Below are 27,849 nucleotides of genomic sequence, written 5' to 3' on the forward strand. Positions count from 1 at the left end.
TCTTAAAAATGGCAAACTTCTGTTGACCACTACCAGTTCTCAAAAACATTTTTAATTCTTTTTTAAAGTGTCAAAGTGATACATTATACAAAAATTCAACAATCAAACTTCATTTAACATTCACCTCCGAATACAAAAGGGCTGCGTCAGCATTGTCATTTTAGACATAAAGCTTTCCTGCGATAATACTAGACATAATAGAAGCAGCACAAAGTAAATCAGGCGACATGCATAGCCAGTGACTCCAGATCTTTGTAATTTATAAACAGAAATATCACCATTTCCTTTGAAACATCAAAAATGTTTGGCAAAGACAACGGAATGGCATCTATTGGCTAAATGTGCCTAATGGTGAAAGTCTTGACTTTTTTCAACACACTGGAACATTTTTAGGCTAATGTTATTGAGAAACAACAGGGAAAAGCCCACTTTTTGACCTTTGTAGTGTGCCATACTGAAAACGGTTTCCTCTTGTGTTCAGTTCCATTTCAAAAACAGTTTCAAGAATTAAAAAAAAAGCTTTAGCGGCCTCAAGTGCATTGAATGTATAAACATTTAATCTGAGTGCCACTTGATGTGGCACCTCTATAACAAAGAGAAAATAACAAAAAAATACCATTTGAAAATAGAAAACGTGTTTTCTAAAACCCAGATATTAACAAATACGCCATGATTACAACAAACAGGAATAACACATGATGATTAAGAAGACTTCCTGTAGTCAAAAAGCTAAAAACGCACTTCTTGAGATTGAAAACTTTTCGCTTTCACAACTGTCAGTTTCTCCTTCCTTTGCGAACATCCAGAAAAAAAGATTGCCACTATCTTATTCACAAAAGATGACTTATAGTCACACCATGAGCAAAAAGACATGGCCATCATTGCACATTATTTGGCGAGCAAAATCTCCTTGTTTTGCTTCCAAGAATGACATGTGCAGCATGATCTGATACACTATTGGCTGCTCCACAGTGCTCAAGCGAGTCTCAAGTGAGAAGAACAGCGTGAAGAACACAAAAAGAGTGAATTCTTTTTGAACTTCCCTTTACGAAGATCCACCGTGAAGTAATTCTTTGGCACAAGGCTTTCATTGGAAGCCATAACTGATTGAACTTCATTACTTGATTCTCCTCTAAAGAGAAACTGTAATGCCTTTGCTCAGCAGAGTCTCACATCAAGTGTCTTTACACACTGAGGAAGTTGCAGGTCCAGACCAGTTCATTCACACCATTTATTCCCCTGAGTCCTGGTTGTCTGTCTGTGGGGAATATTTCAGACGAAAAGTCCCTGCAAAAACAAAACAATTGCTTGTTTAAAAATGCAAAAAATAAAACGGTTTTACATTTTTTGAATGATGTGTGTGCACGCTAAAGTTTCAACTACAAAGCTAAGATTGGATTTAAAAAACCAATCATAGCTATTAAACAATTTCTTATTATGATTTTAAACATGAAACTAAGAATGATCTCAAAGTAAAAAAAAAAAAAGAGGTGCTAAAGTCGGATTTTGTGATGGCTGTGCTTTAAAAATTAAATTTTTATCGTCTTAATTCAAGCGATGAAGGATTTTGGAAGTCTGACAGGAATTTGTGTTAAAATTAAATGTTATTTTTATCATGTATAAATAAATTCTGGTAAATAATTTATCTGGTAAACATTTCTTAAAAGTAATGTTTTAATAATCATTTCATTAGTCGTAGTAGTAATATCATTACTAGGGCTGCCCTCGATTTAAAGATTTTCTGGTCAACTAGAATGCATTCATTTGAAGCAATAGTCGACTATTCGCACATTTATTAATAAATAATTGAAATCATTATTAAAAGCCTTTAATTGCCCACACTGCATAATAGGCACTCAAGCACATGCATAAAGCTTGTCACAGTAAGACGACGGCATTAACATTTTAACAATTTGATAAACTAGTGCTTTCTTTGCTTTCATTTTAAGAGATGAAGTCGGCGATACTGACAAGTCATCTCCGCAGTAATGATGTGCCTGTGTGCATGTTTCATAGCAGATTCCATAATCTGAGATAATCAGATTCCATAATCTATTTGAAAGTAGACATTTCACTCTCTACAGACATATATTTCATAACTAAGGCAAGTATACACAGTTTTGCGCTCAAGTTCAGAGAGACCGAGACGGCAGAAAGCGCATGCTGTTTGCTTTCATTATTTTACAAAAGCGCAATGTTTTGTTGTTATTGTGAGTGCACACAAATAAACAGAGTCTTTACAGATTTGAAAGAAGTATTACTGTTATCTGTCTGACCAAAAATGAGGGAGTATTTTATGAGTATGTGATGCACCGGCGCCTCCATCTGTCCTGCAGTGAGTGCTTTATTCAGCTTCCACACTCCAATTTCCTTAACATTACCCATTATACAGTAAATTCGTGATTCCATGATTCTGTCCGCGTTTTTCGCATTCGCAGAAATCATAGGGCCCTAAAAAGTATCCTGGGTGGATTATAATACAGTGTTCTGATGTTCTGGGTGGTTGCTAGTGTATTGCTATGTAGTTGCTCAGGTGTTATGAGTTCGCAAGCACTACTTTTAAACAATGCTGTTACCTTGTTGTGCAGAGTCCATTGCTGGCTGCTTGCAGTCTTGTGCTCGATGCCCACTCAGCCCACAGTTATAGCAGGACACATTCCCTGTTTTCTTATGCCCAGTACTTCCATTTCCCATCATTCCATGGGGCTGGTACACACCACCCCCTCCCCCTAGAAAACCCTGCACTGGTGGAAGCACAAGATTTTGTTGTGAGTCATGTGATAGACTGCTGTTGTAAATAGGCGGGGCCACGAGGGGGTGGGAAAAGGGAGAGGCGGGACCACTTCCTGTAAGGAGGGGGCTGAAATGAAGCAAAGGCCCTAATGTGAATACTGAAGTTCCTGAAAACGGATGTGGAAAATATCCGGCGTAACTAGCCGGAAGTGCCCCGTACGAGCCACAGTTGCCGCTACAACCACAAGAGCTACAAACGCACAATGAGGAACTGGAGTTAGCGCTGTTTGCTTGTACTGAGGCATAGCCGCTATTCTCTGTGGATGCTGGGCTAGAACTGGGTGTGACTGTGGGTGTACTGTTAACGCAGTATGTGTTCCCGGGAACTGCCGCCATGGGAACGTTGCTGGCTGTTGCTATTGGAACTCCACTGACAGTTGAGAAGGTGGGTCTGGTGGAGGAACTCGATGAGGGGCAGGAGGACGGGGTGGAGAAAGGGTACGACCCTGTGCGTGGAACAGAAAACGACACTTGTAAATGTAAGGGTGGGTGGGAAGCATGATGGAGGGTGTTAGATGTGGAGGTGAGAGCAGTGCTGGTCTCCACCATGAGACCTGGAGGGGAGCGAAGCACTGTGAGGGGCCCACGGGGGCTTGACACATCCTGGTGCCTCGGAGAACTGTCAAGATTCAACCCAGGGAAGATGTTCTCAAGCCGAACACCCATGGTGACCCCAGACCCCATCGGTTTGGGACGTTCTTCTGAACAGAGAGTGGGTGGACGAAGTTTGCGGGGAGAGTTGATAACGCGGCCTGGGGAGAGGAGAGGCAAGGATGGAGGGGGCAAATTCATTTGGGAGGGACAGAGGGAGGGATCGTTCTGGACTGGGAGGACTTGGGCAGTGGGACGGCTGGGACCGGTGGTTACCGCAGGATTGACGAGAAAGCATGACCGCTCTTTCTCACCAGGATCCAAACCAGACTCGAAACCTGAAAGTAGATAAAGACCTAAAATGAGATGCAATATATAATATATATCCAATATAAATATTTTTTTTAAGTATATATATATATATATATATATATATATATATGTGTGTGTGTGTGTGTGTGTGTGTGTGTGTGTGTGTGTGAGAGTTTATATATATATATATATATATATATATATATATATATATATATATATATATATATATAAATAAATAAATATTTTGTGTCACAGTATGCTGGACAGACATTTACAGCAAACAATTCAATATCCACTATATAAATATTAATGGTAAAACCATCCGTTCTTACGTCTGTGAAGGTCTTTGACCCGGTCAAAAGAAGTGTCACGTGATAAAGGGGTCATTGGACTGGAAGGAGCACTGGAATAGCCTGAGGAGGAACTGCTGTCCCGTGGAATGGGCACCGAGCTGTTCTCGACGTCTACCCGTAGCTCTTAACATCCACACATAAAACAGATCATAATTTCTTTCATTCATACGACTATATAATCTTTTGTATACTTTAATTTAAATGCTAATAACCTAAACATATCAATTAGTATTATGTTTTAAACGTGTGTACAGTACCACTTCCAGTGTGTGCGTGCGTCAGGGGTCCGATATGACTGGAAGGGGTCACTCTGGCAACCCCACTACAGGAAACTGGAAACTGAGAGACCATGTATCTCTTCTCCAGCTTCTCTCTGACAAGAAACCCCAAAATATCATTTATTACTTTAATTTAATGTATCATTTGATGATAAACAATGATTGAATCATGAACGTCAAAGATTTAATTTGTAAAACATATTCCAGCAATGACACCTAGATGGCGCTGTGTACAAAAACATAACGCACTCACTGCATGTGCATTATTCTACCAGTTGAAGTTGATCATCTGTGTAGACTTTTTAGAAACAGAAGAAAGATTGTGTGTGTGTTTTTTTTAAATATAGGCGAATGGTATGATTAACCTGGTTCAAGTTGTAATTGGGCCTTTCAGTTCAGAAACTTTAAAAGTGGAGTAGAAATAAACATTATTTTCGTTTTAGCTAGTGTCAGTGAGAACCACGAGACTTGTGAAGCAGTATAACCTTTACTGTTGTTTTCAGGCATGGAAAACCTCCCGAGGATTAGTTTCTGTTATCTGTTAAGATATCTTGGCTCCCACAGCTCTACCTGAGCAATGGAAACTCGCTGATGTGAGAAATGGAAAAAGTTACTTGCTCCACTTCCGTACTGATCTCAAACTCTCGATGCCAAACTCTTATCTAAAGGAAGTGATCGGTCCTGGAATTGTGGAAACTGACAATTTCCCAACATTTAAATAATTGTTAAAATGCAACAAATATAGGTTACGGAAATAGTTTGCCTGATAACAATAAAAATTTCCATTATTTCCTCACCAGCATGCTTGTTCCAAACCCATTTGATATTGTGTGAAATAAACTAATGGTAAATTAATCTAAATTAAATAAACTCTACATACAGTAGATTCAAAAGTTTGGGGTCTGAATCATTTTTAAAATGTTTTTGAAATATATTTTCTCACCAAGACTGCACTTCATCAAAAATGCCATAAAAACTGTAATATTGCATATTTATTATTGCAATTTAAAATAAAAATTTTCTATTCAAATATATTTTATTATGTAATTTATTTTCCTGTGATGCAAAGCTGAATTTTCAGCATCATAATTACAGTCTTCAGTCACATGATCCTTAAAAAAAAAAAATTCTAATATGCTGATTTGCTGCTAAAGAAACTTATTATTAATATCAAAGTTGAAAACAGCTGTGCTGCTTAATATCTGTGTGGAAACTGGTACAAATTGTATATTTACATTTTTAAGACTTTTCTGATTAATCGGAAGTTATTTCATGTGTCCTTGTTGAACAAAAATATGAATAGTGAATAGTGAAGTGTGATTCACTAAATATTCTTTTTCGTATTAATTGGTGCCTAATGAGCTTAAGCATTGTCACTGTTATTCTTTATAGCACAAAGATATTTTCTGCCTATGCAAATTAGCTTAATTATAGATTGTATGTAAATAACACTCTTTTACCTGCATATTTAATATTGCACTATTTATACCCACGGAAAACAGACGGTAAGCTGAATTTTATTTAAAAAAGGCATTTAAGAACATTTGGCATTTATCATGGCAGAAGTAATTGCATTTAAACAACCCCACAATGTTTCTAAGGTTGTTTATGGCACGACGCATGCAGATCAAATACATCGGTGTCATAATTTAAGCACAAATCACACTCACTTCTGAAGCTCCAGCTGAGTCTTGAGTTTCTTCTTGGCCCCCTGAGTGAGGTCGTACTTGTTCAGATCCTCTTCTGTGAGAGCGAGGAACTGAGAAAGTGAATAAGGAGATCATAATTTAGATAAGCTCTAGTGGGAGAGATATGTCAGGAAGCAAATATGTATTTCTTGGCTGCAATATCCGAAATCTGTTCCCTTAACATCTCTTCCAATAAATGTAATCTGTCATCTTAGAGACAACTCTCATACCAAGGGAAGGAGCCACTTGAAGTCACGTACCTCCTCCATGGTTAGTTGTTTGAAGACGGGGTAGTATTTATGCAACCGTAGTTTACGAAGCCAGTCCAGGATGCCATTCTGCTCCGGGCTGGGATGCTGGGACTGGGCTTGGGGTTGGGGTGCGGGGTTTGTGAGGTGTGTCTGTGGTGGGCTGGACTCCCCCATGGGTACGGCAGTGCCAGGAAGGATGGCCATCGCTGTCTGGGGAGGGAGAGGGGGCAGGTGGGCAGGGGAGCTCTGTGGGAGGGGCGCATGGACACTTAGGACAGGCTGGATGCTGGCGACACCACAAATGGGCCTGAGACAGAGTGAGAGCAGGTTTATGGATGGGGAGAAGACAGATGTGAGAGTGCTTGAGGTGAAGGCTTGTTAAACTCACCTGCTCGCTCCCCTGTACTGAAGCAGACAGCCCAGATCTGCAAAACATGGAAGTGACAAAGTGTGATTCAGAAATATAGCTCGATTTGAAATGAAATGGTGAAACTGAATGGGTAAATACTGCAGAAACAAGTTACATTTTAAATGAAAATGCAACACAAATTTGGTTATTAAATAATCATTATTAAATTGAATTTAATAATGCAATTTAAACAAATTCAAATGTAATTTGTTTAAACAAAATAACAACTGATAAGGACCATTATGATTTTTTTATTCTTTAAATTGAAAGTATATTTTAATTAAACAATAAAATGTATTTAAAATTATTATGTATGTATGTATGTATGTATGTATGTATCTATGTATGTGTGTGTGTGTGTATATATATATATATATATATATATATATATATATATATATATATATATATATATATATATATATATATATATATATATATATATAATATTTGTATAAACACAATCATGACTATTTTGGATATTATTATCATCACCATATACCATAATGCATTCATATCTGTTTGCATTGTTTCACAGCAAAAGATGTCATAGGTTTTATTTTATTTGGGCAAAATATGATTTCTTATTTCTCTCTTTGATTTCGAAGTGGAGTATGAAGCTGGGTGTTTTTTTGACAGATTTCGTGACGCACTGATGTTATTCCAACTACAAATTTCTATTGAGTTGTAAACAACTGCAAAATTAATAATAATAATGCTGTCCAAAATAATTAGTTTGTTTATTGCAGAGCCCACTCTTATTGTACTTGATAGCAAAAAATTAGATCTTGGCTGAAAAATATAGCTTAACTACAACACAAATGATCAAGCAATAAGAATTTTGCACTTCATTCTATCCAAGGGGGTTTCCGTCCCTTGCCCCACCACTAAAAATAACATCACAGACACACATCTAGGTTCTAGTGGCCATTCATCCTATTAATAGTTTCCCAAGATGAGGTCACTTCTGAAGCCTCCAAGCACAAGCAGGTCAAATCAAATCCCCACTGTACCGAAACAAACTCCCCATTTCCCCAGGAGATGGTGCAGTCCAGAAAAATATCATCTATGGTGACAAGTGAGGGATGAACCATTGTGAGGCAGGAAATAGGGGCTTACTTGTGCTGGTAGGGAGCTGAGGTTCAGACGAAGTGCTGAAGAAGAAACAGACTTTGTCATGTTTAAGAACATGAGGTGGAAGAGAGGTCAAGCATCTGTGGAGAAGAGTAAAAATAAAAAAAAAATGTAAATGTATTGTTTCCCTCCATTTCCATGCACCAATAATATATATATTCTCTGTTTAGAGAAGTACCGAGGATCTAGTTCATGAGTGGAATCAAGTCCAGGCATTTGGGGCAGAAGTTTCTCTAGACATTCATCAGGAAAGAGCTGAGATAGCTGAAGAGAGAAACAACAGAAACACAATCACACGGTTTCATGACGTTACAACTTGTCAGCACTCATCAGTGAACACATTCACTGGTTTTCAACTTCACAGCACTGATTATTCAACACAGTCAAAGCCGTTTTGTCTAAACATAATATTTTTTATTAAATCCCAGAGCTTTCTGACCCTTCACAGACACCAATGCAACTGATATGTTCAAGGCACAGAAAGGTAAGGACTTTGTTAATGTTAAGCCATCTCTAATATGAGAATTATTTTTTTTGTGTGTGTGAAGAAAACAAAAAATAACGCCTTTTTGTGAAGATTTCTTCTCTTCCGGCTCAAAAAGCCGGCTTGTGTTGTAGTACTCTCCTGAATGCATTTCGAAGAGTGAAAAGGAAGAGAGGAAATTGTTGAATAAAGTCGTTATTTTTGTTTACTTTGTGCACAGTATTTTAGCTGCTTCATAATACTAATGTTGAACCACTGATGACACATGGACTATTTTAACGATGTCCTTACTACCTTTCTGGGCCTTGAATGTGTCAGTTGAGTTGCTGTCTATGGAGGGTCAGAAAGCTCTCGGATTTCATCAAAAATATCTACATTTGTGTTCCGAAGACAAATGAACAAATGACATGGAGGTGAGTATAAAAATGACAGAATTTCCATTTTTGGGTGAACTATCCCTTTAACATTTATTACAGACCACTTTAGTAGTTAACTTTTAAGACTTTTCAATTTGACATACTAGCTCAACATTTCTCACATCCGTGAAACACAACACAAATGACTGTCACTCACCTGAGAGATAAACTCCACAACTTCCAGGAGGGTTTTGCTGACAGTCGACAAAGAGGAGTCGGACCACAAGGCCTTCGACCAAGAGAAAAGTATGACAAACATAACAAGTACATTACACATTTTGGCTGCAATTGTTCTGTAAAAATATGACAACTAGAGAAAATACTTGCTTTTCATGGAGATTTTATTAAATTTTGTTCAAATGTTCTGATTTTTGGAAGACTGTACTGCAAACTCACCTCCAAGATGTATTCTGTTGGTTTGTCTGATTTGGGTGTTACTCCCCTTAGTTCAATTCTTTCAATGTACACTTCAGAAAGACAAAAAACAAGAAAAACACCTTGAGTATAAAGATTTAAATCTGTTAGACTTACTTTGTAAAAAAAAAAAAAAAAAACATTTTACTGTTTTCTTACTTCTTTAATACTATTTATCAAAGAATCCAGAAAAACTGTCCTACGGTTTGCACAAACATATTAATCAGCTCAACTGATAATATGAATAAATATGTCTTATGTAGAAAGTCAACAAAACAATGTTTAATATTGAGTATCAACCTGAATAAAACTGGGCCTGAAATACTCTGAATGTACTCTGTAGGCAGAAAGTTTATTGCTTATGAAATCATACATAGGCCTGTCATGATAAAAAAATTAGCTCGATAATTTCTTTTTTCAATTTTTATTTAAAAAATGTAACATGTCAAGAAGTGGGGTTAGTCTGGAGCACAGCCTGTGGACAGCCCGTGGCAGAAAACACCCTCTCCGATGGCACAGATGTCCCGGGAATAAAGAGATAACATCTCACTAGAGCCTAATGTTTAATATTTGTAATAAAAGTGCAATTTTGTTTTACATCCATTTATTTATTGAGACTGAGAGTCTATTGTTTTTATTGGTTTTGGTTGTTTTGTTCATTTATTGTGGATATTTAACATTTTTCCATTTTAAGTGTTAAATATTCCTTAGACATAAAAGTTTATTGATCTTTGAAAAGGTGTACCTGCATTATTATGCCATTATCATTATATTAGTTGAAACTGGTCTTAGAATGACAATTTTATCATTTATCGCAATAATTTCTTGGGCAATTTATCGTCCAGCAAAATTTATCATGACATGCCTAATAATATACTATTTCTCCTAAAATATTAACTTTTGCATTGAACACAACAAAGCTTGCATTCACAATAGTTGCATTTACCCCAAATAACTGAATGTGTTAGGTTCACTCCCTGAGTCTTGAAAAAAGAATTATACACACACTCTTCGAATTGTATTATGGTAGTATTATCACAGACCGTTTGGATTCTATTAGAGGAGAGGAGTATGTGAGAAAATCCTCAAGAACTTAATAGCCTCTGAGGCACTTTCTGGCAGGTTAGAACTCATTCAGCTCAGCGTATTTAGCTAAAAAGGAAAAACCTGAGAGGCGAGAATTTGAGCCTCCAGGCAGTTCATTTCAAAAACACATTTTGATGGCAAACCAGCGTCTTAACTGCTTTAATATGAAGTTCTAAAATGAGAAAACTGAAAATAAAAAAGGACAGAAGGCAATATATATGTATTGTGTTATAACGTATATACGTCTTCATCATTAAATTGATTGAAAATGACCACATAAAAATATTTGTAGTCTTACAAAAGCTAAAAAATATCTTTCTGATCATCAATCTGGAAAAATATCACCGTTTCCACAAAATAATTTAGCATCACAATTGCTTTTACCATTGACTATAAAAAAAAAAGTTCTTGAGTTCCAACTGAGCATTAGAATGATTTCTGGGGATCATGTGACGCTAAAGACTAGAGTAATGGCTGCTGAAAATTCAGCTTTACATCACAGGAATAAATTACATCTTAAAACATAATTAAACAGGAAAGAGTTTTTTAAATTGTATATAGAATTTTATTATTTTTTTTATCATTTTTCAACAATTTTTCTTTTTACTGTATTTTTAAATAAAAGAAAAGTTGCCTTGGTTAGCCTAAGAGACTTTAAAAAGTCTTCATTTGCATACATACGCACACATACGCACACACACACACACACACACACACGAGTGAGCAGGAGCACATCCGGAGTCTGCTCACCGTAAACATGGGCAAGCATGTTAAATATACCCTGCAGAGTCAGCACTTCCTGTAGTGTGTGTGGAGAGAGAGAGAGAGAGAGAGAGCGAGAGAAGTCTGAATGGAATTCTGTTGAGTTCAATGCATCAAAAGATCTAAGAGCAATAGATCGCCACCAATGCTTCATTGAGATTCAGAAATATTCCAGCCATTTTTTTAAAAACAGATGCTAAGATCGAGCAACTACTAGTTGTCATAAAAGTCATACAGGTTAGGAGTGAATTGAAGGTTAATAAACGATCACAGAGTTTCTTGTTTTCCAGTCTTTGATAGTCTCATCTCTTTCTTCATCTCCAGCAGGCAAGTGTGAGCTCATCTGGAATGTTCCAGAGAGGAGGAGGCTTTTCCCTTCAGCAAAGAGAGATGCCTGCCATCTCCTCCCAAACCACCCGCCAAACCCCTCATTACACTGTGTGTTTTTATATGTGTGTGAGTGTGCCACAGAGTGAAAGTCAACCACAAACCCAGAGAGAGGTCACTGCCAGAGGAAGAAGAGGTTTGTGTAGTGGTTTGAGATGACAGTCACAAGTGCAGATGGACAAAGACAAACGGGATGAGATGTAAAGCATCTTTCATCTGACACAAAAAAAATCATTTAAAGAGCATTTGCTATATGTCACTAAAACTCAGATCTGTAATGGTGATGTTTCTAATTAAGATTGCATGTAAATCCAAAGCTTATATACAAATTCAATGCTTATAAAAGAATGTGATGCTTTCTTTGATGCATTTTCATCTAAAAAGTTATTTTAGAGCATTTGCTTATTTTTCATTGTTTTCACAACTCATGAAAACCCACATTAATGCATTATTGTTATATTTTATGTTTTAAGAAAGTATTCTTATTAATAACACTTATGTATAAAGATGTATTTATATAGCAATAATAACAATACAAATGATTAATGTTTATTATCGCTATATAACTACTATAAAAATACTAGGGGTGTAACGGTTCACAAAATTAATGGTTCGGTTAGGTACAACACAGTGGTTTGGTTCGGTACAGGGGTAATTGGTTACGTCGACTCGCAATGTTGAAAATATTTCTGTTTTAAACCATGAAGGCGAGCCAATGGATATCACACAAGCAACGTGCAAACTTTGTGCAAAAGTTATGCCTGTTAACATCTTATGCTGCGTTCAAGCCCTCCTGGGAAGTTCGTACGCACGAGGTGGGAAGTCGTGCTTACGACGGCATGTGCGTTCAAGTCAGTTTCGTCTGAGCAAAATGGCGGAGTACTTTCTCTTAATTAATAACCCAAAAATACAGCAATGTTCTTAAATTTTTGTTCTAGAAAATGAAGAACAAAGATATGTGCATGAGGTATACTTTGTTTTTTAATGTTTCAAATTAATTTATGAAGCCACTGCAAAAAAATTTGTTACAAGTTGCATTGTTATATTATAATACCATAATATTATGCGTCGTCGATTAACTTACTGCACTGTAAATAGAAAAGCCTGACAATATCACAGCTAAATACCTTTATGTATTGTGTATTCCGCCATGTTATTCACTGACACGCCCCCAACTCGTACAGATCGGGGCTTAAAGAAAATCCTGAGCTCCCCACTGGTATTTAAGATGTTGTGGTGGCATTCATGTGCATTCAACTCGTAAATACGATCTATATGAGATGACTTGAACGCACCATTAATCTCAGTAATTACATTTCCCATAATCCTCTGCCTGGACACATCCTTAACTCTAATCACCAGTTGTTCATCAGCTGTCTCACATTAGAAGGACTTTAAAAGTAGCACACACTCTCTGACTTTGCTGGTGATTTAACGTTTAGCACATGTCTAGTCCAAGTTCCTGAGTTTTCTGAGTTTCTGTGTTCCTTGTTGCCCTGCCTAGCCTTGTTTTCTGATCATTTGCTGCCTGCGCTGACCATCGCCTGTCTTGTGGATTACCCTTTTACCCTTTTGTCTGCCCTGGTTGTCTGACTGCACGTTTAATTAAGCCTACACCTATAATTAATTGTATAGACCTGTTTTAAAATACCTTTTTTTAAATACATTTTAATTGAGGAGGAAACATATAACCTAATATTTTGTTATCCTTTCATCACCTCAGTTATTCGGTAAATAATGTGGGGAAAATTAATTGTAATTTTAATTTAACAATAAAAGTAACTAGTAATAATAATAGGCCTAATAAAAATAAGAATGTAACAGCCTACATTAATTGTAAATGCCAAATCCTCCTAATATTGCCAACAATTGATGTTTTTGACAATATCTCAGGCTATCGTTGATACCAGATCATCATCTTTCGACACACCCCAGCAAAGGGAGGTTATCGTGAGGCCACTGGGCAGACAGCACAGTGCCTGTTACATCATTTGGGCTGCCTTATTGAGGGCAGTGGCACTGAGAACATTATATTTAACACACTTTAAGCTTTTTTATTTTCTAAATGAAATAAGATTATTCCAACGAATAGTTTGGTTTGTAATGCGTACCGAACTGGAAGCATTGTACCGAATGGTTCAATATGAATGTGTATTATTACACTGTTTTTTTAAATCCAGATCCATTTAAAATTAGTCAACATTTATTGTATTTCATATTCCAGTTTTAACCCTAACCCACGAACACATAAACATTTTCCAAAATGATGATCATTTCCCTTAATTTCCTACGCCAATAATGGTTTTAATAAAGTTTAAAAACAACATGAAGAAATCATAACTTACTATCTTAATTTAGAGAAATATGTCTAATCTGCTGAGGAAAAAATCTATTACATAATTAATCCAACTTAATGATCTAATGATTTGTGGCAAAACATTTGAATGACAGTGTTGAATTTCTTTGAATTGCAGTTGAGTAATTTCCTCTTCCTGTTATTCCAATTCAAAGTCAACATAATGTCAGGCCAATTCAAGCATCCGGAAATCGCTCATGAAAAGTCATGACTCCAGAGACAGAACTTGATATTTTTCATAGAAAACTCCAGGATGGGTTGGTGTAATACTTCTGCACTCAACTGTACCATACAATATAACTATTTGGATGGGTTTAATGGTGTAAATAATGTCATATACCAAGCCTGAACAGGATTGGGATCTCTGTAGATTTAATTTTGTTTTTAAATCAGGCAGGATGCCCGAAGTACTGCTGATTTATCTAGAAAGTATTCAACAAATACAAATACATTTACTATCTGAATAGGATTTGAGCTGTAAAAGAAAAATTCACCTAAAAATAAAAACTTGCTAAAAAAAAATATTATCACCCTCAAGCCTACCATATAATTTTTCTTTTTTTCATTGAGCAGATTTGGGGATTTTTTACATAAAATCACTTGCTCACCATCAGATCCTCTGCATTGAATGGGTGCCGTCAGATTGAGAGTCCTAACAGCTGATAAAAACACCACAGTAATACACAATTAATCCACACCACTCCAGTCCATCAATTAACATCTTGGAAAGTGAAAAGCTGCATGTTTTTAAAAGTCAAATCCATCATAAAAGAGTTTTTTAAGTCCATCCCCAGTTGAAAAAAACATACTACCTCATGTGTAGTTGGTGCAATATGACTGTTGCACTTGTGTCTTTTGTGGTGTCTCACACATGAGTGGCTTTTAAAACACTTTAAGCTTTTACATGCTGCACTGCTCATCAACATAGGTTCCAAAACAGTGGAGCAATAAGACCCTGGAGGCGGGGCAACTGTTGCAAGCTTTGGCTGGCATGATAACGTTTGTATTTGACTGCAACATGGCAGAGTAGGCATTCTGCGCTGTATGTTTTTAATAAAACCATTCCTGAGCACTGCATCTCACGGTTTTAGATGCAAAAACGTGTTCTGTGTAGTAAGAACCTAGAGTAAATATATGCGCATATAGCATGACAGATCACTGAAATGGGGCTTGTTCTATTTACTTTAAAACATTTGTTTACAGGAGATATAAGTGTACAAGATACTTTTCACATGCCAATATTTAAAATGTGTTTTGTTTGCAAGGGAATAGGGATTTTGATTATTTTCTACCTCTGACATGTCAGTATTTTTATTTTGTTTGCAAAAAAAAAAAGTTATTTTCTTTTCTTGAAATATGAATTTAATGAAATATAATGAAATATCATTTTTTCTTAAGACGTCTTCATATCAAACAAGCTATAATTTTATTGTGTGAAATATTGTAACAAATAACCATAAATTATTTGTTTCCATCGAATCTTTTAAAATCACAAAGATAAGAAATGCACTTTAAAAAAATAAAAAATCCACCTTAAAGGGGGGGGTGAAATGCTATTTCATGCATACTGAGTTTTTTACACTGTTAAAGAGTTGGATTCCCATGCTTAACATGGACAAAGTTTAAAAAATTAAGTTGTACGTTTGAAGGAGTATTTTTGTTCCAAAAAAACCTCTTCCGTTTTGTCACAAGTTTCGGAAAGTTTTTTTTCGAGTATGGCTCTGTGTGATGTTAGATGGAGCGGAATTTCCTTATATGGGTCCTAAGGCGCTTCTGCCGGAAGAGCGCGCGCTCCCGTATAGCAGAGCAGAGAGAGGCTGAGCACAGCCTGATCAGAGCGAGAGCGTCGCGAAAAGTCACAAAAGAAGTGTGTTTTTGGTTGCCAGGGCAAGACAACCCTGCACAGATTACCAACAGAGAAACAAAAGAGAAGGGACCAGTGGATGGAGTTTATTTTTACAGAGCATCAACGGAGTTATGCAAGTGTTTTTGTTTGTTCCCTGCATTTCGGATTGCACATCGTTTATTTCTTAAGGATAATGCAGTCCCAACGAAAAAGGGTCACAATCTTGTGTTGGAACCACATGCGGTGAGTAAAACTGCTTCAAATATCTCTGTGTTGTTAACTTAGCTATCAGCGCGTAAGCACATCAAGTAAACAACATGCGATATTGTCATCAAACTGCACTTTCTACATGTACAGCTTAAAGAAAAAAAAAAAAAAAAAAAAAAAAGACGACATAAAGTGGAACTTAGTCATTTTCCAAAACCGCTAAGCAAATATATACAGTTTCAGTACATACCACATAGAGACGTCGTTGCTGATGCTGCTCTTGTTAAATTTCAGCCTCTGGATCTGTGTCACAGCTTCCAAGCGCTCTCAACGCAAAAGCCTACTGGCGCTCGTGATTCTTTAGCTCCGCCCACACGTCACGCCTCTAGGCGCTCGTGTTTTTCCGGGAAAAATCGGTACAGACTATCTTTCTCTTATAAATATAATAAAAATAAAGACTTTTTGGAGTTATGAAGGATGCAGTACTACTCTATAGGTACTCAAGATTAACAGGATATTGAGTGAAAACGAGCATTTCACCCCCCCTTTAAATAGTTGAGTATATTTAAGGTACAAACCTTTAATGAACTATGAAACTAAAAATCAAATAATTGTTAAATAATTGTAATCGAGGTAAGTATTCAAGCATTCGAGATATTCCCCAGTCCTCTCCTGAGGGTGAGTACATTTTCAGCAAAGTTCATTTTAGAGTGAACTACTCCTTTAATGTATATTTATGATACTGTTATTTTGAGTTCTGCTTCAACACAAACAAACATCTCTCTCACACAGATTTCTGTACTTTTTTTACACCCACACACACATATCTTAGTCTCTACGCTCTGTATACTTTGGATGCCCCGGGGCTTGCAGTTGCCGCATACCTGATGCCAGGCCGGCTAATCCAAGGATTTCTCCCATTCTTACAGCTCTGGTTACCCACCAAGCCTTATACTACACACATACAAACACTATGACAACTCTAAACACAGACATATGCACAAAAACAGACAAGTAGATCTAGATCTAGAGTCATGGACTCAAGCACATCCATTTCAACATTAACTCCACAAACACCAAAACTCAGCAGAACTTCCGGGAATTTCAAAGGACCCGGAAAAAATCTTTGTTATCATTGTGAGATCCTGTGAAGTGCCTCTCTGAAGAACAGCTGTTTCAACCCTCTTTGATCCAACTCATGTTCATACAAACCTGCAATGTTTTTTGAAAATGAAGCCTTGTGATTTGTTTTGCTAATGAATGCATGTGTGTATGTGAGAGTGTTGACGGATGGCTAAAGCTCGTGCTGAAGGCATGCGGTGAAGCCTGTGAGGTAATGTAGTGGAGAAGCATTAAATTACCAGCAGACAAAACAACAGTCTGTCCGACCTGCTGCGTACAGTCAAACCGCACTTGATTCGAATGGCCAGCACCTCCAGCACACCCACTGAGCACAAAACCCTGCCTGAATACACATTTCCATTATGTTATGGTATAGACATGCAATGAATGGAGCAATTTGACCCCCACTGCTGAGGTCATAAGAATATATTCACAACCAACCATATCTTTAGCTGCAGGCATCTTATTCTATCACTGAATCTGTGCATACACATATATACATACAGGTGCTGGTCATATAATTAGAATATAATCAAAAAGTTGATTTATTTCACTAATTCAAAAAGTGAAACTTGTATATTATATTCATTCTTTACACACAGACTGATATATTTCATACGTTTATTTCTTTTAATTTTGATGCTTATAACTGACAACTAAGGAAAATCCCAAATTCCGTATCTCAGAAAATTAGAATATTGTGAAAAGGTTGAATATTGAAGACACCTGGTGCCACACTCTAATCAGCTCATTAACTCAAAACACTGCAAAGCCTTTAAATGGTCTCTCAGTCTAGTTTTGTAGGATACACAATCATGGGGAAGACTGCTGATTTGACAGTTGTCCAAAAGACAACCATTGACACCTTGCACAAGGAGGGCAAGACACAGAAGGTCATTGCAAAACAGGCTGGCTGTTCACAGAGCTCTGTGTCCAAGCGCATTAACAGAGGCGAAGGGAAGGAAAATAAGTGGTAGAAAAAGTGTACAATCAATAGGCACCCTGGAGAGGATTGTGAAACAAAACCCATTTTAGATTGTTACAAGCTCTTGGTGCATGAAGAAGATCTGTAAAGTAGCAAAGACAAAAGTCTCAAATAAAAGAGATATTCTTTATCAAAGTTAAGAGTCTGCCACGGTAATGCCACTAAATGTTTACGCAAAGAAAAAGAAGCATAGTTTCAGTAGCTGCAGTTAGTGTTGAAGCAGTCATGTCAGGTAGATGCTGAGATGTCAGGCGAAAGCCAAAGCACTTTATTTGGCCTTCCGCAAGTAGATGCATTTAGGAATATAAGATTACTTACAACTGAACAGCAACGTATTTTATAGACTACCGTTTCGTAAACCTAGGAGAGGAGGTAAATCTGACTTTGCTACCACAATCTGCAGTTTCTGAATCATCTACTGTAAGTATGTTTTATTTTTAGTTTAAGTATATGCTATTGAATGTTCAAATGCAGATTTTTGCACGTGTGTGTGTGTGTGTGAGAGAGAGAGAGAGAGAGAGAGAGAGGGAGAGGGAGGGAGAGAGAGAGAGAGTGGTCACACAGTGGAGTCAGTTGTCTTAACCGTCAGTGGCTTGTGTACTGCAAACACATATGAGCTTCATCACTATGTCTGTCACGCCACTCGGTTCCTCTTTCAGCTTGAATTGTTGGTAAAACTAAGGACATGATTAACTGTTTTAATTTTATTTTGAAAGATGAAGCTTGCGATTATGGAAAGGGGGATTACATTTCCGACGAGTGCTTGTGGTGTTTGGCCAATCACAATGCACTGGGTCAGTTGGCCAATCAGAGCAGACTGCGCTTGTCGGAAGGAGGGACTTTGTAGAAAATGACACGTTTGAGAGAAGCGGGGCATATAGGACCTACAATCATGTACAGTATTTGAAATATAATGTTTTTTTTTTAACATTAAAGCACGTCAACGTATTCTGTTACACCAAATACACAAAAAAATGATCTTAAAAAAAGCATCATATGACCCCTTTAATCATTAAGATATTTACCACATCCTACTGTCAGTTTTAATTAATTATTAAGAGTAAAATTTTATTAAATAAATAATTTCATATTTACATAGTAATAATAATATAATAAATCAAATAAATTATTAAAAATGACAATTGTGTCATCATTTACTCACCCTCATTTTCCAAAAGAGTATATGAAATTTCATTAAACAAAATATTTCTTGCTGAAGCTACTTTTTGTTTCATGCTTTACATAACAATGACTTTAAATTAACTTTTGGGAGAAGTTTCTCAGCCAATTTTGATATGCGATTAATTTATCACCACATCATGTAATTAATTAATTACAAATTGTAATTGCTTACCAGCTCTCTCTCTCTCTCTCTCTCTCTCTCTCTCTCTCTCTCTCTCTCTCTCTCTCTCTCTCTCTATATATATATATATATATATATATATATATACACACACACACACAAATGTACTTTTCATTTAATATAATATAATATAAAAAATGTAAAAAATAAAAAAATAAAAAAATAAATTAAAATGTAGAAATACAGAATTCTGATTATACAGGAATAAAATACTGAAATAAACAGAGAATGTGCATGACACTCTGAAATGCACGTCTTTCTGATAAACGAGCAGTTTGTGGACTCCTTAGTGTGTGAATGTGACATCTGGTGCTATTGCTGACTGAGCCAACAGCAAGAAAAAACAGGACCAAAAATATAGACTTATGCTCAAAACAGAGCATAACTCATGAAATGACAGCACACACATCCTGAGCAAAACTTGTGTGGACATGCGAGTCTGGGTAAGATATAGTAGGTTGTGTCTCTAATGTTCTCCTAAGGATTAAAATAGAAAACTACAGTCTTTCACTTACACACAAACCAAGAAATACACTGGAAAAGTGCCTGGCCAAAATTTTCCATCGAGCCTGAGGCAAACTCTCTCATGTTCCACTAGTTGAGAATGCAAACTCTGGGGACTTATATGAACCCTGTATTTACAGTCTGTCCACAATAATACACAGAGTTCACACAGAGTGCAACAGCAAGTGATCAAAAATCTCATAACTAAAAATCCATTAAACCTGCAGCAAGGATCAATCTTCAACCGGATATGAGAAACATAATGCCCGGATTTCATGTAGAATGCAGTTTGATTTTAATAAAAATAGAAAAACAAACTGCATTTCAGATCAGATGTTAAAACACTGGAAGCGAATCAGGTGCATGCTTTAAAAAATTACAAATTGCAAAATCATAATCAGACTATATTTGTTAGCAAAGCAAAAATAAACAAAACAGCTGTTCATAGTCTGTCAGCAATGTAAGTTACTCAATATTATACAAAGTTTTATTTTTTTATTTAGTACAATAGCACTCTTGCTTGTGTGATAATGCATATTCAGTCTTTGTAGATCTGTGTGTGGCTATCGATTTAATCCCCACAAAAAACATTCTTCCTGATACAATTTTAGAGCCATTGTTTAGTGTGAAGGATGCTGCGCTTGGCAAAACAAAACCCCACACTTGATTTCTGCCAAAAGCCTCACCCATCAAATGATATGACTATGGAAAATAACAAATAAATGTGTAAATTGTCTTTCTTAGGTCTTGCCTGAAATCGTAGAATCAAGTTTTCAAGACAACGTGCAAACCAATAAAAAAAAAGACAACACATTCAGTAATTATGACTGATGCATTAAACATTGGTTTATGGTTTTAAAATGAATGTGGCCTTGTTTTAGACAAAATAATTTGGCTACAAACCATTTTGTCTAAACCTTTCAACAACACAGTTTTTGTTACATTGAAAATGTTTGCAGGTAACCCAAGCAAATTTTAATAATTTCATGTTTTTTTCCCCTCTCATCTTCCCACATTCTGTAATTTTATATGCTAAACACTAAAATCAACCCCCTATATGCCATATATTATTGCTTACTAAAAAATAAAAGTATTATGAAAATTTTGAAGTAATTGAAATAAAGCTGAAATAAAATATAAAAAATAATTTAAAAAAAATTAACAGTTGAAATATTGCACTAAAATAAAGGAACTGAAAATAATTAAAAACTAATAAAATAAGTTTTTATCAATATCTTCCACCAGCTGTCTCACATGAATTAAAAGATTCGGTTTAAGAGATTTCAGCGTGTGCAGTTTGTTCCAGCTTCTGTATTAGAATCTGTCTTTTTTTAGCCAAGTTCTAGCATTAAGACCATAAGATGACTGACCCTGTTTTGCAAATAACATCACAGAGTGTGTTTGTGAATCCAAAGTTGTGGAACTCACCTTTGCAGGGTTTTTCGACATGCACTTTGAGTGGCATTTCCTGACACAAGAGTGACTGACTTGGCAGCGTGACCTCAGGACCCAAGCCTTCATCCGTCTGACCTCCTGTGACCTCCCGTTGCACGTTCTGGAAAAAGAGGTCAAAGTTCAAATATATGTTAGAATTAAAAGTGGACATGTGTATTTTGTCCAGTCACAGTTGTTACACTTATTTAATTTAATCTGACAGCACATCAGCCTGCTTTTTTAGATCACTCCATATGGATTCTATATGTTAAAGGCCCTTTCACACCAAAGACGATAACTAAAAAGATAACTATATTAGCGTGTGGTGTGGACTCTGCTATTCTTTAATGTTGAGAACAATTTTTTAACTAAATCTCGGTGTGAACAGGCCTTTATTCTGCATTACATATTAGAGGTTACTTGCAAAAAGAATGCACATGGTTTGTGTCAACCACAATGTGATTGAATTCTGGCTGAAGAAAGCATGGAATCATTCAATATCTAGCGAGATTTAGAAATGCAACACTTTAAATTAAGAAGACAAGCTTACTGAGTTTTTAAGAGAAACTAAACATCTGAAAACATTTACAGAAACATTTAATTTCTGTCTCAGAGTAAAAAAAAAAAAAAGCTAAAAAGGATAGATAAAATAATCTTAAGATTTAAATTTAAGAATTACATTTTCATAAAAAAAAATATAAGAAATTATAATATACAAATAATAGAATATAATTTAAAAAATTAAAATAAAGAGATTTAAACTAAATAAATGCATAAAAAATAAACAATTTTAATTATTAGATGTAAAATCACTCTTTGAGATACAAATTTGCGATTAAGATAAACTGAATCACAATTGCAAGATGTGTCACCTGTAAATGTATAATTACGAGAAGTTGCGATTGTTATATAAAACTTATTTTTTTCACTCTGAAGCAGAAGGAAGCTTCCATACACATTACAACAAATAATAAAAAAGTTTGTACTAAGATCAGACACTACATAGTTTTGTTACCGTGTTTGGTCAAATCTTGATGCTCAATGAATCAAAACAACTGTCTCAGACTTGCATAAAAAATGAGTCATGAACTTCCTGTTAATAGATGAGTGTTCTATAATTAGTCATCCTGGGCAACTTCGTCTTACATTGTGTAATTTTTCATCACTTTAGAGTAGCACATCTAAGAATTAAATAACATATAAATGCAAATATATTTGACTTTTTAGCTGTGATTCATCAGATAATTAGATTACAAACCAAAAATCCCCATTTTGATCGGCAGGTTCAATAGTTAAATACTTCAGCTCCTCCTCCTTCTTTTTGCTCTGAGGTCACATCTTCCAGCTTGCTAAAACAGAGTAGGAGCAAAAAAGGCCGGTACCACATATGCTAAGCACAGCAGCTAGTAAAAGTCAGCTCTGAAACCAATTAGGGCTGCTGTACAGTCCACCGCTGCCACATCCACATCCCACACTGCCAAATCGCTGTTGCTCTCTTCCTCTCTTTGAAAAACATGCCCTTCTTTTGAAGACTCAGCTGAAGTGTGGATCACAACACAAAGGAAATAAGTCCTTGGAAAAGTACAGCTGGGTAAATCCATTCTTACCAGACAAAGAAGAGCAAGATGAGAAAAGCAAATCAACTGCATTTTTAAGCACTATCTGAATAGCTGTTTTCGTGTCAGTTCAAAGTCAGTGTGATATGGCCTTCATTTTACTTTCACAATCAGATATACAGTACTGTATATATATATATATATATATATATATATATATATATATATATATATATATATATATATATATGTGTGGCACCCAGATAACTGTTTGGTTACCAACATTCTTCAAAATATAAATATAAAAATATTTTTAATTCTAAAATTTTAAGCAGCACTATCTGTAATTTAATTCAAACAATTGTTAGTAATTAGAATCAAAGCATCAAAAAAAAAAAATGCTTGAGACAAAACAGCATGTGTTTTTGTTGATGTTTAGGCTAGTGTAAAGGGCCTAGGCCTCTTGAAAAAGCAAGCAGTCGAGCTTCCTGATGAATCACAGGAGAGTTACACAGTGGGGCTGATTTAAGCATGGAGAAATGTGCTGAGCTTCAGTTCATGAAAGCCAAAATCAACAAATCACTAAATGGAACCGCCTTCTCTGCCTTCACCGGGTACTTTCCCACTACACCCATTCAAGCACACGTTTCGGCAGCATGTGTGAATGTTATGAGCCCATGTTTGTACAGATAACATGAGATTTACATCTGACAACACAAGGAATCAGCAATTAATATATTAAACATAGATCATGAAGTGTTTTAGGGCATTTCATCAACTTTCTGCATTTTGGTGGAGTTTTGTTTTAGATTGTACACAGACAAAGATTTCTGCCTGGATTATATAATTATAGAAATTGATATGAGGTATCTTCAAATCCCTCTAATTCCAGTAATTGCTGGTAACAGTAATGGTTACAGTTAAAAAGAAACAAATGCACACACGAACTAATTTCTGAAAGATTATGTGACACTGAAGAATTAAGTAATGGCTGCCTAAAATTCAGCTTTGACATTCCAGTAATAAATTACAGTTTAAAATACATTCAAATACAAAGCAGTTCCTCTTATAAATTGCAATACTATTTCACAATATTAATGTTTTATATTGTACATTTAATCAAATAAATAGAGCCTTGGAGAGCATAACAGCCTTTTTTCAAAAACAGTGAGGGCATTTTACCACAGATTTTGGTTAGGTTTCCAATCAGGTTCCTTACCCAAATTGGCAAAGAGCATATTTTCTAGATTTGTCTATCAAACCTCAACACCAATTACGAAGAAAAGTGGTGTGGTTCCTGTCATTGCGACATTATCTTAGTCGTTGCCATGCCATTCGTAATTCATGCATAGACATGTCACGAACAAGAAGACAAAATGCAAGAAAATTTCACACATCCTAGTTTTGTGAAGTGGATTGAATGACACCAGCTAAGAGCAAATACATTTAAATGACATAGCAGCTGTGCAATGCAATACTCTTCAGAACTTTGTGTGCACCATGTCAGCAAATATAATGTGATTTTGACATTTATTTATTCAAGAATTGCTGCATAATATCATATTCTATAATGAAAGGGTTTTGTTATTGTAAGAACAAATGTCTTGCTGCTTCTGTCACTGTTTTCAAAGCACATTTGTTGACTCACCAAGCTGACATTTTTGAGTTACAGCATAATTATACGTTTGTAATTCAACATTACACACTGGGTTTAAACAAGTGCAAGTGTGAGTCTTATGTTACAGTAAAGGCATTGATTTGTTGAGATCACTCCTGAACCCCCAGGAGAGTATGGAACAGATTCAAAAAGATAGTAAACACTCCTCAGTTGTGAGTCATGTGACTTCTCATGAATTGCTTGTCTTTGCCAGATGACCCCAGTTCATTACTCCTGGTGCTCCCCATAGATACTGTTGAATAAATCAGGTTTGACTTGTGTATCTTGGGGTGTATGGCTTAGTATTTACAGATCAAGGCTAGTAAGCAAAAGGTTGAGGGTTCAAAACCCCCAAGGAGTGATCTATGAACCATCAGCATTGCTGAACTAAAACACTTAACCCCAGGTTGCACTGAGGGGACAGTGCATGCTGCTTTGGATAAATGTATTTGTCCCAGTTGGCACCAGTAGCCTCATGGTTAGTGCACTGACACACAGTGCAACTGTGCTTTCTAACACCCAAGTTCAATTCCCATCTTTTGACGCTCCCCTCTCTTTACACCAACCACTTTGAAGATGTGATAAAACAGAAGTTCTGAGAATATTCCATTAGCTGAGAACCAACCACTCGGCTCAGTGGTAAAGTATTGCATTAACAGTGGAAAAGGTTGTGGGTTCGATTCCCAGGCAACACATGTTAGGTAAAAAAATGTTACCCTGAATGCACTGTAAATTGCTTTGGATTAAAGTGTCTGCTAAATGCATACATTTTCATTTTAATTTATATCCAAATGTAACAGATACTGAAAAAGAAACAATGCAGCACAGAAAACTGGTTCTATACTTCCATTGTTGATTGGATTTTGCGATGTGGGCCTTGCACTCAAAAGAGAAGACAGATTAGGGGCGGGGTTAAATTGAATAAATGATTGGAGAAGACATCAGACTGGAATATGTCATCAGAGAGGGGTCTGATATTTTCACCAGAAGATGCAGTTATGATTATTTTGCGTCAACATTACGAGATCAAAAAAATAAAATAAGAAATAAAAAAAGAACATGGATAAAACATAAAACTGCATTTAGAAAATAGAGTGAATTTTATGCCTATTTGAAATAATTCTCACCTTGCAGCATGGACATCCGACCTGGCAGGAGCTGAAGGTGGATGTTGTAATTTGGGAAGAGCAGGTCGGGGTCGAGCTCACGTTTGGGAGCTCAGCAGCGCTGGCCCCGCCCCCGTGTGACGTCGACTGCGCCTCACCAACTGTCACCTGAAGGATCTCCTGGATCTGTGTCAACTCTTGCCTCAGCACCTGCTTTTGATGAAAACTAAAGGCGGGATGGTTCGAAGCCATGGTGAAGAGGAGCAGAAACTGCTCTCCCGTCTGGCCATCGTTAAGCTGAAGTCCGTAGTTATTAATGATGGTGTCTATGTGAGTGAGGGTCCTAAACAAAACTCCCGCTGCTACGCGGTTGTCCGATATGAGGAGCGCGAGAGAGACGAGCAGCTTGCTCCTCACGACCTCATCTGTGATGTTGGTCAGGTTGGCGAGGTCAGCTGGGTTGTTAGCTTTGATTTCTGCATCTCTCAGAGAGTGGTAGTCTTTTCGCGCAAGGTCTTCCAGACATGAGCCGAGGAAGCGCAGCTCAATGGGGACGCAGAGGTCCAAAAGGCCGCAGAGAAACTCAGCCCTCTGCGCCGAACTCAACGCGGAGAACCAGCGGTAAACCTCCTCTCTCTGAACAAAGCATCTGTTCTCAACCATCTTAGACAGCACTCGTAACATGCATCAGATATTAAAAACAAAGTTAATACAGCAGGTATCGATGGCCTTTATAAACTTTACAAACTTCCAAATCATTCACTGATGTAAACATCCATGAATTTATAGGCAGTTGTCAGTCTGTGCGTCTCAGAACCCCTCAAAGAAGACATACTACATAGTTTCCTTCGCGTTTTATATGCCTGAGATTGCATTATCTCATTAAAGCCTATTAGGATATTGAAGAAACAAATTGTGTTTACTGTAACGTTACGTTAATCCCAGACGCGCGGCGGCGCAGCCCCTCTGCCCGCCGGAGTCTCTCCTTTTTCGGCCAGCACCCCTTCGTGATCCCCACGTCAGCCAGTTATTCAATAGACTCCAGGACACGTTATAAAACAAGTACATTTCTTTCAGATCTTCTGGTATCCATTAGACCGATTTGTCCAGATGAAACTATCGCAATTCCCGTACACACACAAAGGAAACGTCGTCGGGCAATAAACATTTTGAGTAGAAAACTCCCCAATTTTAACAGTTTGACTGGTCGAATGGATGTCAATATAACCATATATTCCTTCGTCGGACGCTGAAGTAACGTTTTTTACTTAACTTTATCCGCTGCTTTATTTGCATTCACTCGAGTGAATTAATCAACGGTTTGTTTGCCAATCATTATCCTGTTGTGAAGTCGAGTAAGGCAAACTGAGTGTAGTTGACTATCCCGAACTTCACGCAAACCCCACCCACGGTGAATTTCATTGGATGAACAGCTTGTCAGTAATAATATTCTGCATAATACATCTGCGCTGTGATTGGTCAAAGCGACATTCTTGTGTATCTCTCAAGCGTCTGCGGTCATATTTGATGTAGACTGTAAAATAGCCTATTGTATGATTTAAAGCGATAGGTTACATTAACTTAACATACGCTCGTAAATGAATTTATAAACTTGAGGTAAATTTATTTAAATTGTATAAAATAGTATGAATTATTACTCTGGTGGTGGTAGAACAGGAAACCCCATTTTGAAGTTTGCCTTTGGCTGGTAAGTTAAGTAAATATTGGAAACCTCTGGTTTTGTCATTTTATTACGTCAGCTTTCCCGAAGATGGCGCCAGTCGCTCAAGGGCTCAATCGGGACCCAAGTCTTTTAAATATTCTAATCCAATCTAATGGATTCATATTTCCTCTTTGTCATATTTGTCTGGAAAATCCCATTACCTGCGTCGATTACAAATATAACATGCAGCGGTTGATCTTAAAGACCATAATCGATGACAAACGATATTCTGCATTTTAGACTAGTTTTCAATGGATTGCAGATTTCCCAGCGTTTTTGTTCTTGTATTTGGTATTATAAACCAAATGAACAATACTTTTATTGCATTTAGTATTAAACTAGGTACATGTCAATTTCTACTGAATACTTTTAACATTCAAAGTTCTATTAATTAACATTAAGGTTAATTTGTATGTAAAAAAAAATATGAAAAAACAAAACAAATAAATGATGAATAATAGTATATTTATAAACAAACATTAACAGATTAACACAGATTTTTTTTTTTTAGTTTTTGACACCTGATTAAGAACCACTGACAGAAAATATGAAAATATCCTACTGTAAAATGAGTAAACTTAAGTATAACCTAATAAATGTACAGTGCTGGGAAATGAAACTTGCTGATT

General features: G+C 36.5%; 1 protein-coding gene across 1 annotated transcript; it reads right to left on the reverse strand.

Moving 5' to 3' along the window:
- Window positions 1-36: 36 nt before the first annotated feature.
- LOC128014287 (zinc finger CCHC domain-containing protein 14) lies at window positions 37-26,884 on the reverse strand. The gene is made up of 13 exons (XM_052597733.1): window positions 25,519-26,884; window positions 21,173-21,299; window positions 9,109-9,179; window positions 8,870-8,941; window positions 7,991-8,076; window positions 7,798-7,892; window positions 6,658-6,694; window positions 6,279-6,576; window positions 6,001-6,089; window positions 4,310-4,425; window positions 4,032-4,175; window positions 2,577-3,722; window positions 37-1,287 (listed from the first exon to the last, which is right to left on the reverse strand). The coding sequence occupies exons 1-13, from the start codon at window positions 26,179-26,181 to the stop codon at window positions 1,232-1,234; spliced, it is 3,000 nt and encodes a 999-aa protein (XP_052453693.1). The 5' UTR covers window positions 26,182-26,884; the 3' UTR covers window positions 37-1,231.
- Window positions 26,885-27,849: the final 965 nt, after the last annotated feature.

The sequence above is a fragment of the Carassius gibelio genome, chromosome B25 (assembly GCF_023724105.1).
Source record: "Carassius gibelio isolate Cgi1373 ecotype wild population from Czech Republic chromosome B25, carGib1.2-hapl.c, whole genome shotgun sequence".
Lineage (NCBI taxonomy): Eukaryota > Metazoa > Chordata > Actinopteri > Cypriniformes > Cyprinidae > Carassius > Carassius gibelio.

Bases quoted from the DNA above. Each gene is read 5' to 3' on its own strand.
- LOC128014287 (XM_052597733.1), bottom strand. From the start codon at position 26,181: ATGTTACGAGTGCTGTCTAAGATGGTTGAGAACAGATGCTTTGTTCAG. The intron at 9,180-21,172 runs GTGAGTTCCACA...GTCTTTCTGAAG, and splicing joins TGTCGAAAAACCCTGCAAAG to TGTACATTGAAAGAATTGAA. The intron at 7,893-7,990 runs GTACTTCTCTAA...TCTTCTCCACAG, and splicing joins ACTCATGAACTAGATCCTCG to ATGCTTGACCTCTCTTCCAC.